We start from the raw sequence: 15,455 nt of genomic DNA on the forward strand, positions 1-15,455 counted from the left end.
ATTAATAGAAGCATTCAGTGCTGTGCTAATCAGTATCCTAATCGCACCAGGATACTTGCTAGGCAAGTCAAAGAACTCGACCGACTGTTAGTGCGTACGTTTTATGAGTGGATCAGTTCGTTCGTCAGTAGAGCTCTGAATCTGAAAAACTGATCAATGCGTACATATGTTCAGAATGGTACGTATGCAGTGACGGTCGGTACATCGAATCAGATGACTGGACTCATACTTCTTGAAATTAGTTTTATGCCTTCGATGGAATAGCTCTCTAACGCAGCTAGGACAACACATTTTTAAAGTGTCTAAAGCTGGGTCCACACTTGAAAAATGTTCGACCAACATGCTCTATAGAAGTCAGGAATCAAACATTTTGGAAAGCTCGGCAAACAGTTGTCGTGACAGCGAAAATTGTTTGTCCAAACTATTTCATCATCATGTTTGTTGAGCATTTGCTGAGAATGGTTCCTGCTTTATGGTGATTTAATTAGCCTTTTTTCTTGTTCGTATCTATTATTTTCTCTTCGATTGTTTCCTACCTGTCTGTATGATTGACTTGAGCGACTTGTCCACCTTCGATATTCTGTTTATTGTGTTCGGTTTTATATAATGCTTTTAAAAATCATGAATTTATTAATATATTTTCTAATGTTCATTTCTGTGTAATGATTTATATAAATTTTCACGCAAGCACATTTTGAAAGTATATCTTAATTATGTCCTATGTACATTGTATTGAATATCTTAATAATAATGCTATTATGCACGGTAGTCTATAAAAATGTTTTCTGTTTGAAAGTATTTTATTGTGGGAACTTCTTGATAAATTAGCATAAGAGGTACAGTGCGGGTCCTGTAGCTTTGCCATCGTGACCTTGAAACAGCATGAAAATTTCAAGATCTAGATTTCTTAACTCAAGTACCTCATTTACAAGAGATAGGAAGAGTTGGGAAGGGAAAGGGAACACTATTTACAAATCAAGTCTGATTCTTATTAAATTCTATTCATCTTTTGAATGAGTAGATTTATATTAAAAGTTCAAAGGACAAAAAAATATGCGTAATTATTAGTTTTATAGGGAATTACTCTATCTATCAACATAAATCGATCTTTCAAAACCTTTGTGTATGCAACGCGTTTAGAGTAGGACATCCAATCTTAGCGACTACAGTTAAGCTGTAGTGTTTATTAAACAATAATGCTTTACCTGCAATCTAGACTATGATTGTGGTTTCATACGAGTAGATGATATTATAAAACTGATAGGTTCCACCCCTTAAAGGGTTCTACCAATGATCTAAATAGAATCTTTGGACTTCTACTTTCATTGTAATCATTATTGAAAATCTGAATTGTATTAATTGTAAATAAAACTGCAATAATCTCTATCAAAACGTTTAATTAAAATTGTATTTTTTCCAGCTTCCACGACTATTGCAACAACATTGGAAACACCTAAGAAAAAGGTTAGTACATTGAATGAGCTTCATCGTTATTTAACTGTACTCTGATCGACAGTAATTAATCGTTAAATTATTGGATCACAAACAACCTCAATTTCTATAAAAAAATTTCATGGACTATGCTAATTCATACTAATCCTCTTCATTATTTAACTATAATTTGATATTTTTATCCTTCTAAATTTAAAATTTCTACCTCATATATATTTTTGGATGAAAATTGAACTTGAACTTTCAACAGTAAAAACATATAACCTATTTTTTGAACATGTTATTCATTATCGAAATTTGGGAATAGATTAGTTTTGGGCCAAGCCTGTTGGCCTTTATTTCCCAGTCATATTCATATATGATTTGTAATTGTATTCACAAATAAATAAAATAGTGCTCTCAGTATGTAATGTTAAACAATAAAGGCTACGAATTTAAATTCATGCATCGAAGTCACAATCAAATTTATCCATATGAACTTTACAAACTTATTGTGCCGTTAACCCTAAGGTATATCATTTTAATTAAATTTGATATTGTTTGCTGTATTACACAAATCACTGGAAACTTTATTCAATACATTCAGATTTTTCATTTTATAGAAAACTATTCATATCCAGTTAACTTCAACATTCATAAAATCACTTCACTTATGGACTACTCTATTTAAATTAATAGAAACTTTTATTTAAACATTTTAACGACTAGTTTCTACCTACTTTGGCCATTTCAAGTTTAAATGTTTCATTCAAAAGTAGGTCGAAGTAGTTAATGCCATAGTAGGTCGAAACTAGTCGTTAAAATATTTTAATAAAAGGGTACTACAAGTTTTATATTGTTTCTATTAACTTCAACATTCAATATTCTACTCAACATGTCGTAGAATATTTTCTATTCCTTGTAAATTGTACTATTGAAAATAAAATAGTTTATGTTGTGATTTGCAGACAACGTCGGTTGGAGGAAGAACGATAAGAGGAGGGAAAGTTGGGCCTGAGGGGAGAAAGGCAACCGCTGGCCGTGGCAAAGGCGGCGCCCCTCTTAGACGCCAAAATAGTCAGAAAATCAGTGATGATTTACTAGCAGCCACTCTTGAAGCTTTACAAACATCACCTCCAGTAGAAAGCACTACCATCGCTGCAGCTGTTCACAAACCTGTGAGTTCAACTTTTCACTTGTTATCAAATAGTTTAGAATTAAATAATATTTTATAAAAAGGTGCAATTACCATAAATGCAGGAAATATTGTTATGATATCGATACAATTAATTCTGTGTAATGTCATATTGTTTCAATGGTATCATGTTTGAAGATAATATAATTTTTTAATAACCTGTCCCTACTTAGTATCGTATCCGCCATATACGAATGTTCGTATTTAGAAACTATTTTAGAAATGTTTTTAGCAAAACACGTTTTGGTATCATTGTCAGGAATCAATCAGACCGATTCTAGAAGCTGTTTCTAACTGTTATGATTAGTTTCCAAAGTCTGTTTTTGTAAGGCTCGTACTGTACAGGCGGAATAGACGCGACTGAATTTTGGTTGCGCTTTTATTTATTACAATAAGAAACATTCAATTTTTTCATTACTGAATACATTCTTTTTATTATGTATTCTACTTTTACAAAAAGTATAGATCGGGAGAGAAACTGAGGATAGGCCTACCTTGTACTATTTCTCTCCTGAATTTACACACTTACTAAATTATACATGTTACTGAATTCAAGACTAAAGAATTCCTGGCAAACACCAGACATTTTTCCTCTTAAAATTCTAACCGAAAATAATATAATTTGGACATTAAGAACATATGAAGAATGCACTTGATGAATGATCTAAAGTTACAGCGATAAGACATGAAATGAAATTTACCACACTAGATGAGAAACTTGGACTATGCAGAATAGGCACGACACAACAATGTTGTACATTCTTTCTACATCTTTTTCGGGCATAGTAATTAGAAAAACTCAATTCACGCTTGAACAGATGTGGTGATCTTATTAGTTAAATTTCTGTTGGGAGCCTGTTCAAGAATTTACCTTAAAAAATAAATGATTGCGGAATAAAATAAAAATTGAGTTGAGCCTTGGCACCCTTACCTGTCCAGCTGTACGAGTCAATAACCCTTCGCCCAGTAAAATCTATTGTATTTCCGATTGCCAATGGTCTAATAAAGGCTAACACGATCAGCAGGAAGTTGCAAGGATCGCTGTAGAATGATTAGAAGTTTAAGTGGGTGACGTAGGTGTATCACCAACCTGATATGCAATAGGAAATTCTGCAGTGTGCTGAAGAGAAATACATGATTTTGAGTACTGAATTAGGACTCAGCCTCTTGAGGAAAACTATAAGAACGGAATTCCGGCCTTATAGTGCTCCTTATAAGACGCGAAAAAAATCTATTGCTTCTGGAAAATCGTTCCTAAAGACGGTTCTAAATGTGTTGAATATAATTTTTTCACTTATTGTGTCTATTTTAATGACACTAGATAATCAATTTATGGCCTATCCTAAGTAATATTTTTCATTTTCATTGACCGAATATTGCTCGTATTTCAGACTGATACACCAGTTGCTCCGAAAAAAATGACTGTAAAAATGATAAAGAAGTCACCTGCGGAGGATTCGAAGAAAGCCAGTGGTGAAGCAAAGAAGGGCCCGCGGCAGACGAAGCTGCTAGAACACCTGAAGAAGATTCAACCGAAGCCGAAAGCAAAGCCAACCGCAGAGGTGGCGGCTGACTCGACGACGCCGGTGCCGGTGCCGGTGCCGGTCACCCCTGACCAAGTCAGCCCCTCAACCCCCACCACCACCACCCAACAGCCGACCATCTCCTCTTCCGCCACCTCCACTCCAGAACGAGGTATAACATATTCTTATGACCCGAATAGTATTAAATTCACACAATTCAAGATTTTATAATGAATTCAAAACGGTGTCAGCCAACCACACTACATTGGAACCTCAATATTATATGAGCTATCTCAAGAGACCATAAGAAAAGACTGCTGTATCGTGGTATTATTGATATTAACTGGGTTACTTTTACTTTGGGCGTTATCTACGATTACTTTGAAAGGTATTTAATGAAATGAATACATTAAATTTCATTTATTGGGACTTGTTAAATCGGTTTTGTACTTTACGGTACGGGTAGGCATACTATATAAATATCCATTAACTGCATCCATATTAATTTATTAATTTAAATAATGTAAACTGCTATTGCTGAGGATGATGATGCCCACGAGACTGATGATGATAAGCTATGAGTTACAGCTTTAGTTGGGTTCCGAACCACTGGAAAGCGATTTGTAAACTCATTAATGGTATTTAGAGGAGTTTGGCTCTCAAAGTGGCCACCCGTACAAAGGGAGTAGCAGGCGCATGAAGCTCAACTTATTATATAGATTTAATTGTCGACCATTGCCAAATTCACACCTTCTAGTGACTATTGAAATTAACATTTTTACTTTTTCGTTGTATTTGCTTTGCTTTTCATTCGTACATGTATTAATTGCTGAATCGTTACTGAGTGTATATCATTGCTGAATTAGTTGAAAAAATTCTACCAATTTTCTAAATTAATGGTGCTTGCCACCACATCACCGCTCTATCACGGTGCGCACTTTTTTGCCACAGTGCGTGTGATTGATGAGACTTCCATATGGTAATTTCTATTTTTATTTTACACTTCTGGAGATATTATATTAGGAATTAGTTCGACTAATATTTAAATTCAAAACTTGTAAATTTGTAGTGTAAACCTTATTCGAAAATCACTATGAAGTTGTTTCTTATCAAATAAAATCTTTATTTGTTCCAAAAACAAGCTACTCGTTATAAAAGAAAAAAGTAAAATATAAGATGTAAAATGGAATACCATTAAATAGGATAAAATATACATATATTAAAAGAGGTTCGAAAAAACCTGAGCGCAGAGGCCGAGGGTTCAATAATTATCAACAATAATGCAAAAAAATCGGTCAAGTCATTTTCGAGAAAATCGTGAAAAACATGTTTTTTTAGTAATTATCCGCCATTTTTCTCAAGAATATTACGGAGCTCCTGCAGTTTTCCCAGGAATGAGACTCATGTCAGTTGATAAGGCTTATGAATAGCTATCCATGGTATAAATTTGAAGAAAATCGTTGGAGCCGTTTTCGAGAAAACCGTGAATAACATGGTTTTTTAGTGATTATCCGCCATTTTTCTCAAGAATATTACGGAGCTCATGCAATTTACCCAGAAATGAGACTCATGCCAGTTGATAGGGCTTATAAATAGCTATCTAGGGTATAAATTTGAAGAAAATCGTTAGAGCCGTTTTCGAGAAAACCGTGAAAAACATGGTTTTTTAGCCATTATCCGCCATTTTGAATTGAATTTTATTGAATTTCTTATTGTCGGATCCTCATGGTATAAGGACCTTAAGTTTAAAATTTCAAGTCAATCGGTTAATTAGGAATGGAGTTATCGTGTTCACACACACACACACACACACACACACACACACACAACACACACACACACACCAACACCCAAAAATCATGTTTTTGGACTCAGGGGACCTTGAAACGTATAGAAAACATGAAATTGGGGTACCTTAAATTTTTTGGAAAGCAATACTTTCCTTACCTATGGTAATAGGGCAAGGAAAGTAAAAATGATAATGGGATAATATTCAACTTTGTTGTTTTGTTATCCAACATTAATTTGTTGAGAAAATCGGGAAGAGAAAGAGGGATTGATTGATTGATTGATTGATTGATTAGCTGCCTTGCCTTTATTTAAAACCTAGTGTGGGAGGGAAGAGAAAGTAGCAGAGTAGTAGCATAAGGGAAAGTAATTAATAAAAATTACATTAAAAAAAGAGAAGTCTTTATACTAAGCTAGGAGGAAATTTCTCTAGATAAAAACTACTTATACTAAAATTTCATTCAAGACTATCCATGTATGAATTTTAATTATCAGTTTCCTATTAAATTTACTAGTGATAAAATGGTTTAGGATAACATTAATGAGCTTTGATACCTTATATAAAAACTATTTCTCAAATTGATGAAACAGTATCTGTAATTTGAAAAGTAATAGATACATGCAGGCTGAAAAGATTCATATGTTTATTTATGTAGATGATTTAATTTTTATGAATAGCTGCCTGTTATCTTATTTAATTGCATTCTCTCTATTTAATGCCAATTTATTGTGTAGGCCTATAGACCTACTATTTATTACAAATAACATTTTTTTTTTAATTATTCTAAAGAAGTAGTAGATATTCGTTGAAAAAGACTGCAGTAAAAAGGCTGAGAAGAAAAAGAGTAGTTATTCGTTGATTTCTTTATTCTGATTTGGATTATTGTTATTTTCTTTATTGTTTGTTGTTTGTAATTATATATTTTTGTATTGTTATCTTGTAAGAGAGTTGTGAGTGGGAGGGGCCGACTGCACCCTAACTTTGCTCTCTAGGAAAATGGAGCCATTGATTGTATTGTATGGTATTGGTGTGTTTGCAGTGGATGGAGTGGATCTGTCGTCGCAGCAGCTGAAGAAGTACCCGAAGCGAGAGCACCGCAAGCCACCGGCTCACCTGGCCGAGGCGCTGGGCCCTGCACTCTTCTCCACACCCGACATCATCCGCCGCGTCAGCACCGACAAGCCATCCCCCACCACTCCACAACCTGGTCAGATCACTATTTAAACTACTATTTAGGCTGGCCACAAACGGTGAAAGATGCATGTCATGCAAGTTCATCAGACACTAGTTCATCATGCATGTTCATCATCAGCGAGAGGCTTCTAACTTGAAATAAACAGCCAATAACAATAAACCATGGAAAAAATAACCGATGGAAAATTACAAATTATAACGATAGAAAAATAATTAAATATAAAATAGAGCAACAAAACTAAAATCGGAGATACAAAAACTCAACCTCTGAAGGTTTTTCTCGAAGCGTTTCGCTGTGATCACAGCTGTGATGACTCAACAATGTGTGACGACTGTGTATCATACATGTTATCATTCATGTACTACCGTTAGTGGCCAGCCTAAAACTACTTATCTATATCTACTTTGCTACTAGCCTAAAGCACAGTCTTATCTAAAGGAGAGTACATACTTATGAACCACGAACACACGCATTCCACTTTTCATCAGCTGATATTCTTATTACCTCTGTATTTGTAGAGAGATAGTAAGATACAGTTATAAAAAGTTCATTATCAGCTGATGAAAAATATTAATTGAGTACTGCTCATTGGAAATAAATGAATCTGGTTTCTGAAGTGGAAATTGTGGATTCTTCATCACGCAGCATATTTTAAATAAGGTTTTAAGTAAAGGCAGCAAATCATTCAATCAATGATATTCACAAGCATTATTTACTCTATCTAGAATATTGTCCAGTTATCCAATCCAGCTTATCAATTAAGAAGAACACATTTTTCTAAAGAAGACCTACGAATCAAACTATTCCCTTTCGATCAGCTATTCTTTGTTGTTGTGCCACTCATTACTTGCACTAAAATGCAATTATTACAACTATTTCAGGAAGTGGAGATGCAGCAGCACCAGAAAGCCTCCTGCACAGCAACCATGCTGAGCATTCAGCACAGGAAGATCTCTCACTTGAAGATGAAAATCTCATTTTGGAAGATTTGTCCGAATTGCAGGAAGCCACGCAGGTAACATTCCATCTAACTCTATATCTCTAGGAATCAAATCTTTGAGTTTGAAATTTCCCAATTCAATTGAGACGAATGATGTTATCTTTGTAAATATTACGTTGAAGTAAATTGATCAATAACAATACCAGTAACATGTTATTCACTTCATTAAACAGATTTGTCTGAAAAATAATATTTCTACTTGTGACTATTTGATTGATGATATTTTCAGTTAATAACAAGCATCCTACTCGACTTTTTTTCAATCTACTTTTTTGATCCTACTCAACTGTTGTTTTTTTTTACTAAAGTCAAGTTATAAGTTTTCAAGTTTTAAAAATGTATGTGTAAAAAGTGATATTAACCAATATCAATGGATTTAACCATCAGTCAAATGAAAATTCATCTTGAGCTACTAATAATTCATGAAATTGATTGATTATTTATGTTATGTTTAATAGGTGTTGGCAGATGAGGATGTGAGTGGACTAGTTAATATAGTGACTTCCAGTGAAACATTATCTTCAGAAATGGTCAGATCCGATCTAGCACATTCTTCAGATGACTTGGTGAATGTAAGCGCTGAGCAATTGGATGTCTCCCACTTACCAAAAACTGTTTTCTCAGTTCCCATTCCAATGGAAGTTGATTCAAGTAAAGTTACAGATGCTACCGATCTGAATGTTGCAATTTGCTCAAAAAAGAATAAACAGCCGAGTGACGGTATTGTTGTGACACCGACTCTCCATTCACGTAAATTGCCAGTCATAGAATTGCCCGCCACAAGATCAGCTTCGAAACGTGGCTCACACCACAAGGAAGAGCCTGTCACTCCACAACTTCAACCCCAGGTTGGTTTGCAAAATGTGAGACTGAATTATCTAAAACTATTCTGTAGTGTCTACATCACGCTATTTCATGTTCATGCGAAAACATCTAAAACTTATTCGTTGTGGTTTGAATCGATTCTGTTTCGTAGTTGGACTTATTCGTGTTACGCCTGTGATATTCATCCCGTTTACTGTAACATTTTTAATGTATTAAAAGATAAATTGTTAATTTGTGAAAACAGTTTTGCTCTTTAAATGTATCCTTGTTTTCTGATTTCAGCTGATTGGCAATTTCAGAATTCAATTGCCTCTGCATTTATTCTATTATCTTGAACAGATAAACCGTTCATATTGTATTATTAATTTGAGGAATCGTTTTTTAAATGATGGTTTATTCAATATTGTGCAAAATAAGTTCCATCTATTAGTGTGTGTATTATTTATTCGCTTCAAATAGAACTTGAACAAAGTTCAAAGAGTGGTTCATATTAGCATCGGTTTTGATGATCAAATTTGCAATTTTGGAAACAAATAACAGGGAATACGTGTTTAACTGAAAACATGATCTCGCGCCCCATTTATTTAAAATATTAATTTGAAAGTTGCTGCTAATGAACATTTCACATCAATTTTGCTGGCGAGATTTCAAATTCGTTAACTGAAAACATGATCTCGCGCCCTATTTATTTAAAATATTAATTTAAAAGTTGCTGCTTATGAACATTTCACATCAATTTTGCTGGCGAGATTTCAAATTCGTTAACTGAAAACATTATCTCGCGTCCCATTTATTTAAAATATTAATTTAAAAGTTGCTGCTAATAAACATTTCACATCAATTTTGCTGGCGAGATTTCAAATTCGTTAACTGAAAACATGATCTCGCGCCCCATTTATTTAAAATATTAATTTAAAAGTTGCTGCTAATGAACATTTCACATCAATTTTGCTGGCGAGATTTCATATTCGAGACGAATTCATGAATACTTTGTAATATATGTATTATTTTTTATATGAACCAGACATTGAAAGATTCCTGATTGATATCAAACTCTCATCAGGTAGAACGTGGCTGCAGATGATAAAGATGCTTATGAGCTTCAGAGCATACATTAATGTATGAAGATACATTTTGTTTCACTTCATTAAATAAGAAGATACTTAGTCAAAAATTACCAAATTTCAAAACAAGAAATAATTTGGTATTTCAAAACTGATGTTTTTACAATCACTCTTTGTCATTTGAAGGCATTTTTCGTGTTTTAAATTCAGTGCACAAGGTAAGGTCCCTGTAAATCTTATGGATAGTGCTGCGTTTGTATACACTAATATTTCTTATGGGATTGTTGAAAATAGTCCGGTAAAGCGGATAGTGCTTGGTACCAACTATACGAGCGCCATAGACTCGCTGAATTTATTCAGGTGTCTTCAGAATACATGGCCTCTTATAGAGCGCGTCTATTACGCTCAGTTTTCCACAGAAGAGACAATGCATCCTGTAAACGAGCTGAAAAAATTCTGCGAGCCTATGACGCTCGTATAGTTGGGGATTTATTGACCTGGCGTAATGGCGTCAGAAAATTGCTATAGGTAGCGTATAACGAGATGGCCCCTGGCTGCCATTTAAAAAAATTTAAACCCAGGGCCATCTCGTTATGCTACAGCTAGAACAAATGATAGGATTTGCTTCTTAAAATTGTATAAAGTTTTAACCTTGGAACTTATTTATCTCTAAATTTTATGGTTTGAAATATTAAATCAACCTATTAAATATTAAATCAACTTTTCTCTGCAAAAAAGGTCTGTATCACTAATTCATAAATTGATTAATCTATTTCATTTTAAGACATATTCTTCGGCCAAATTAGATGTAAATGTGAGAATATTTCTTAACAAGCTATAAAAAAATAAAGCTTCTATTTTTCTCTCAAATTAGACCTATATCCATTCCTGATTAAAACCTTGAAAATCAAATACTTTTTAAAAATGTCCAAGATATTTTTAATAATTTCTTCAATTTCCAAGATACTTGTATGAAAAAGTTGAGAGATCAAGAGTGGTTGAAAACTTATCAAATGAATCTGTTAAGAGGATTAAATTAATTGAGAGGTTTAATTTCATTGGGAAGAAACTTAATGAAAGCTACCTAAACTAATCAATCGTCTTATGGTAATCGTATGAACCTTCAGTTGTTTTTTTCGCGTTAATTTTTAAGATTGTCCAGACAATTTTTGTTATTTAAAGTTTGCTGGGTTTTGATTAAACATCGGTTCATCTTTTTATAATCGAATCAATGTGATTTTAGTTCGGAATAATCAAGATTATTTGTTTACACAAAGATCTCTATTCTAGCAATAATTATTGATCATAAAAGGCTTGAATCTGCGTCACTTTTATTAGTTCATAAATAACTCGAAGGCCCAATGACCACAAGTCTATAGGAAATTACATGTCACGACCATTGTAATAATCTTGGCTGTATAATTACATTTAAACATTCATGCCCAAGGTAATTCCATTTCCATTCTAAGTAATTTTTAAATCATGGAAATAAATTGATTCACATAGAATTAGTTTTATTCAATTAAAAGTTCTTGATTTTGAGGGTTCACAAGGAATCTCAATAGCTTTAAATGTTGAAAAATATGATACTCCGTAACAGACTTGCACTGAAGCAATTTGTAAAATTATTCTCAGGGTTAGGAGACAGTGAAACTATTTGATAGCTAACATTACTATACGGTTTTGCATTATTATATAGCGTTACTTGCTAAAAGTATTTCCTTCAATTTAGTCGATTGGAAGTAAACAAACATTGGAATAAATAAAATCTAAAATTCTACCAAATAGCAAATTTCAGCTTTCAATATTGCAGTCACATAATGCTGAGTAACATAATATTTTTTAATTAGCTCTATTCCTTTCCTTCGATACCTTGTTGCCTAAATATAAATACCTTAGAAATTAGAGATCATCTTTGAATGATGACGTTATCATATGAAATAACTTGACTGTGACCAAAACATAGAATTATTTCTGTTGAAGTCAGTGCGTCCCTAGCTTTTATTGATTTTTATATTTTCCAAATTTGGCTCAGACTAATCAATATACGCGTTACCGGAACCATCCTTTTTCGTCGGCTGTTTTGAAGTTTCCTTTAGTTTGTTGGGAATCATCAGACCGACAAATACTGAAGACGAATACAATTAATACAACTACTGGTACTATTATCCTTTTACTATGCAAACAATGCAGTTTTAAAAAGTTTATAACCTTTCGATAGTTTGACAATTGCAAGAATGTGATTTATATTAAAGTTCATGTGAAGTGAAATTGACTTGATTAATATAAATATTTTCCTTTATAAAATGTGCGATTGTTATTGTTGCTACTATCTCTGGTCACCAAGCTAAACTTCAGCACGTAGGGTAAAATTAGTGTCAATTAGGTTTCACTTGACACAATTCACTGTTGTTTCATTTTCACTTGGTTATAATTAAATGTCACACTACAGTATTATTTTCTCATAGAATCGCGTTCTTATAGTGAATTTTTTATTCTAAATATTTAAAAAATTACTAATGTTGAAAAATAATCAATTTACTATTCAAAACACTGATATTTCTCAACGGTTTATTTTCTTCTTTATTGATGTGTCCCTCTTGAAGTATCAATTTACCCTTTTTTCAATAAGTTGATTCTTATTAAAAATTCCCCCTCCCCCTCTTTTGCTGTTAATTTGCTATCACAATTTGAACGATAAAGAAATGTCAAGATCAATGTTTAATAGAATTTATTATTACTGTGAATTGGCAGTATGTCCAAAGAATCAAGTTTTGAAGAATCTTTTTGTTTAACCTATTTATCCTTTTAAATTATTAACGTGAATGATAATACTGAATACAATCTTATTACATCACGGTGCTACTAATATTGGAGTAATTTGAAAAAAAAATAATTTAGGAGTGAGTTTTATAAACTTCATTGTGAAATGGCGTATGGACCTGTTGCTTATCAGTATGCAAGAGATAAAATGCGATTAGCCAAATTATGCACTGTGTTTGGTAAGAAAATAATTCCAAGAAGATATGAATCTAATATAATCTTCGTAATTAATGTTTCCAATGGAGCTAATAGTCAATTACTATACTACATAATCGACTCGTGAATTCATAAATTGTTGTTTAATCTATCTATAATATAATAAAGGAAAGAATATTGGCTCATACCCGTATAGGAAATTCACGAATGACGCATCATTACGTCTGAACTACTGGGCTGATTAACTTGAAATTTTTCATATAGATTCTTTATTTACCGAGGATGTTTATAGGCTTATTTCAAATTCTTTAAGATTTCAGTAGGTCAAGTTTTAAATTAGACCCTTGCGGAGCATGGGTTACCTGCTAGTATAGTAAACAGCACCAATATTGGATTTATTTGAATATAATCATTTCTGTGCAAATAATATTTTTTCAAGGTTGATTGAAGTTTAATATATTATTCCAAAAGTGTAGATTTTTTCATGTTCTCAATTGAAACAAAATATGGAGTTTGGTTCCCAGAAAGCAAATTATATAATTATAGTGAGGTCCACGTTGACAGTAATGACAGTATTTGATTAACTTTGATGTTGCTATCCTTGTCTATCATTCGACAAAGCAGGTACTACTATCCTTTTCTAGCTCCATAACGATGCCAAATCTGTTTTTGTCGATGTAGAAATATAAATAATTAAGGCAGATGATAGGCAACGCTGTTCTTCTATCTCTATCCACTGCCATTATAACGTGGACCTCACCATAGCAATTTGAATCCCATTTTCTCTGTCCCTTATTGACGCTTCATTGACATCAAATTGTTGCACAGTAATCAATCCCGAGCTATTGTTATATGGCATTTATTTTGGAGACTTGATAAACATTATGAAGGAGTTGAGAAATTTTCAGGCCTTGGAAATTGAGACCCAATGGTTAATAATTTGTTGCTCCAATAGTAGTTTATAGATGTCATCATCTATTCATAAATTTTGCAATTATAGATATTTTTAGGGTTGTAACATTGACAAGCTGTTGCTTCGTTCCTCTCTCCCTCATGTCATAATTATCCCTGTTACCCATACAAAAGACACACACTCATGTATTAATAATCAGTAAAAAGTCAAATTTATTAAATTAAAATTGTATTCAACAAGAAAAACTAGATACTCAAGAATTAAAATTAATTTCTATTAGAATAATGGGGTTTGATTTAGAAAAAAGCTGCGAAGGAATTGCAGTATGATAAGGTTTCTGAATTATTGACATAAAAGTATGCCAAGATTCGCAGATGGTTTAAATAAAATGATCTTCAGCATTCTGTTATTCTTATAGCGACGTTATTAGATTAAAAAGGGGACAAAGGAAAATGAAAAGCATGGCTAGGTTTATTTATTTTTCGTTAGTCTATGTTGTCCATTTTAGATTTAGGTTAGTCCATTGTAATATCATCTTATATGTTTTTCAATCAATGAATATGTTTGTGTCGATCTTCATAACTGCATTTCAATAACTTCATTTTAGCATCCATATATTATGATTCTTCCATTATAAGCGCCTTATAATTTTGAAGTGAAATATATTCCTTATCTCAGTACTTTTCTCATTGTATGGTATGTATTTGTATAATAAATAATACTTATGATTTGCTTGCAGGTTGCACCTGAATCCAAGTCGCCAGCTGAATCTAGTCAGAAAACATCAGCAGCCATCGCAACCAGAGCCCATCGCAAATCCTCTGCAGAATCCAAGAGTTCTGTTCCAAGGTATTTGAGATAGTTATTATATGTTGTTATTTATTCTACTATTAGTTTCAGACGAATAACTTATATCCAGCATCAAATAACCTTTCCAATTCTATTGAACTTCATTCTGTACATTTCCTTTGAATAACAAAATAACTGATTTGAGTTGAAAATTTTATCTTGGAGTTAATATCTAGTCTATTCAATTAAGTTAGCTGAGTTTAGTTGGAACGTTGTATTCATGGAAGAAATAGACCACTAAGTAACTACATACCTTCATGTGCCACTATCAAAAAATTTGTCTGAACCACTACAGGCGCTTCTTCAGTCCTGCATCGGCCCTTATTCAGTATTATTAAATATTCTATTTGAAGAAATCTGGTGCTATTAGATCAGTAAAAAATCATATAATTGAGAAGAATATTTATTATAATTAGTAGGACGCAAAGAACAAAAAAAAATTCTTATCCTAAATAATATTATTTAAGACAAATAAGTACTTGCACTTGTATAAATTGAGTTAACGCAAAAATCCATTTCACAAAATTCACAATCTTGTATTAATTTAAAAACTATTATGTTTAACCAATTAATCACTGTTGGTCATAGTAGAATTTAGGTTAATCGAAAGGATTGATTTGCTCTTTGGAACGCTAATTTCCTTCGAAAATTTACGTTGAAAGTGAATGAACTTTGTCATTAATTTATAAAAA

General features: G+C 32.8%; 1 protein-coding gene across 4 annotated transcripts in view; it reads left to right on the forward strand.

The window, feature by feature from the left end:
• The window catches only part of LOC111060395 (death-inducer obliterator 1), a 59,528-nt gene that overhangs the window by 22,450 nt on the left and 21,623 nt on the right, over positions 1 to 15,455 (forward strand). For all 4 annotated transcript variants that reach the window (XM_039420114.1, XM_039420117.1, XM_039420122.1 and 1 more), the window contains 7 exons: positions 1,421 to 1,464; positions 2,400 to 2,609; positions 4,018 to 4,321; positions 6,978 to 7,145; positions 8,015 to 8,148; positions 8,592 to 8,981; positions 14,654 to 14,763. In XM_039420114.1, coding sequence (XP_039276048.1) covers positions 1,421 to 1,464; positions 2,400 to 2,609; positions 4,018 to 4,321; positions 6,978 to 7,145; positions 8,015 to 8,148; positions 8,592 to 8,981; positions 14,654 to 14,763 — 1,360 coding nt within the window. The remainder of the gene's footprint in view (positions 1 to 1,420; positions 1,465 to 2,399; positions 2,610 to 4,017; positions 4,322 to 6,977; positions 7,146 to 8,014; positions 8,149 to 8,591; positions 8,982 to 14,653; positions 14,764 to 15,455) is intronic.

This window comes from Nilaparvata lugens, chromosome 1 (assembly GCF_014356525.2).
Source record: "Nilaparvata lugens isolate BPH chromosome 1, ASM1435652v1, whole genome shotgun sequence".
In the NCBI taxonomy this organism is placed as follows: Eukaryota; Metazoa; Arthropoda; class Insecta; order Hemiptera; family Delphacidae; genus Nilaparvata; species Nilaparvata lugens.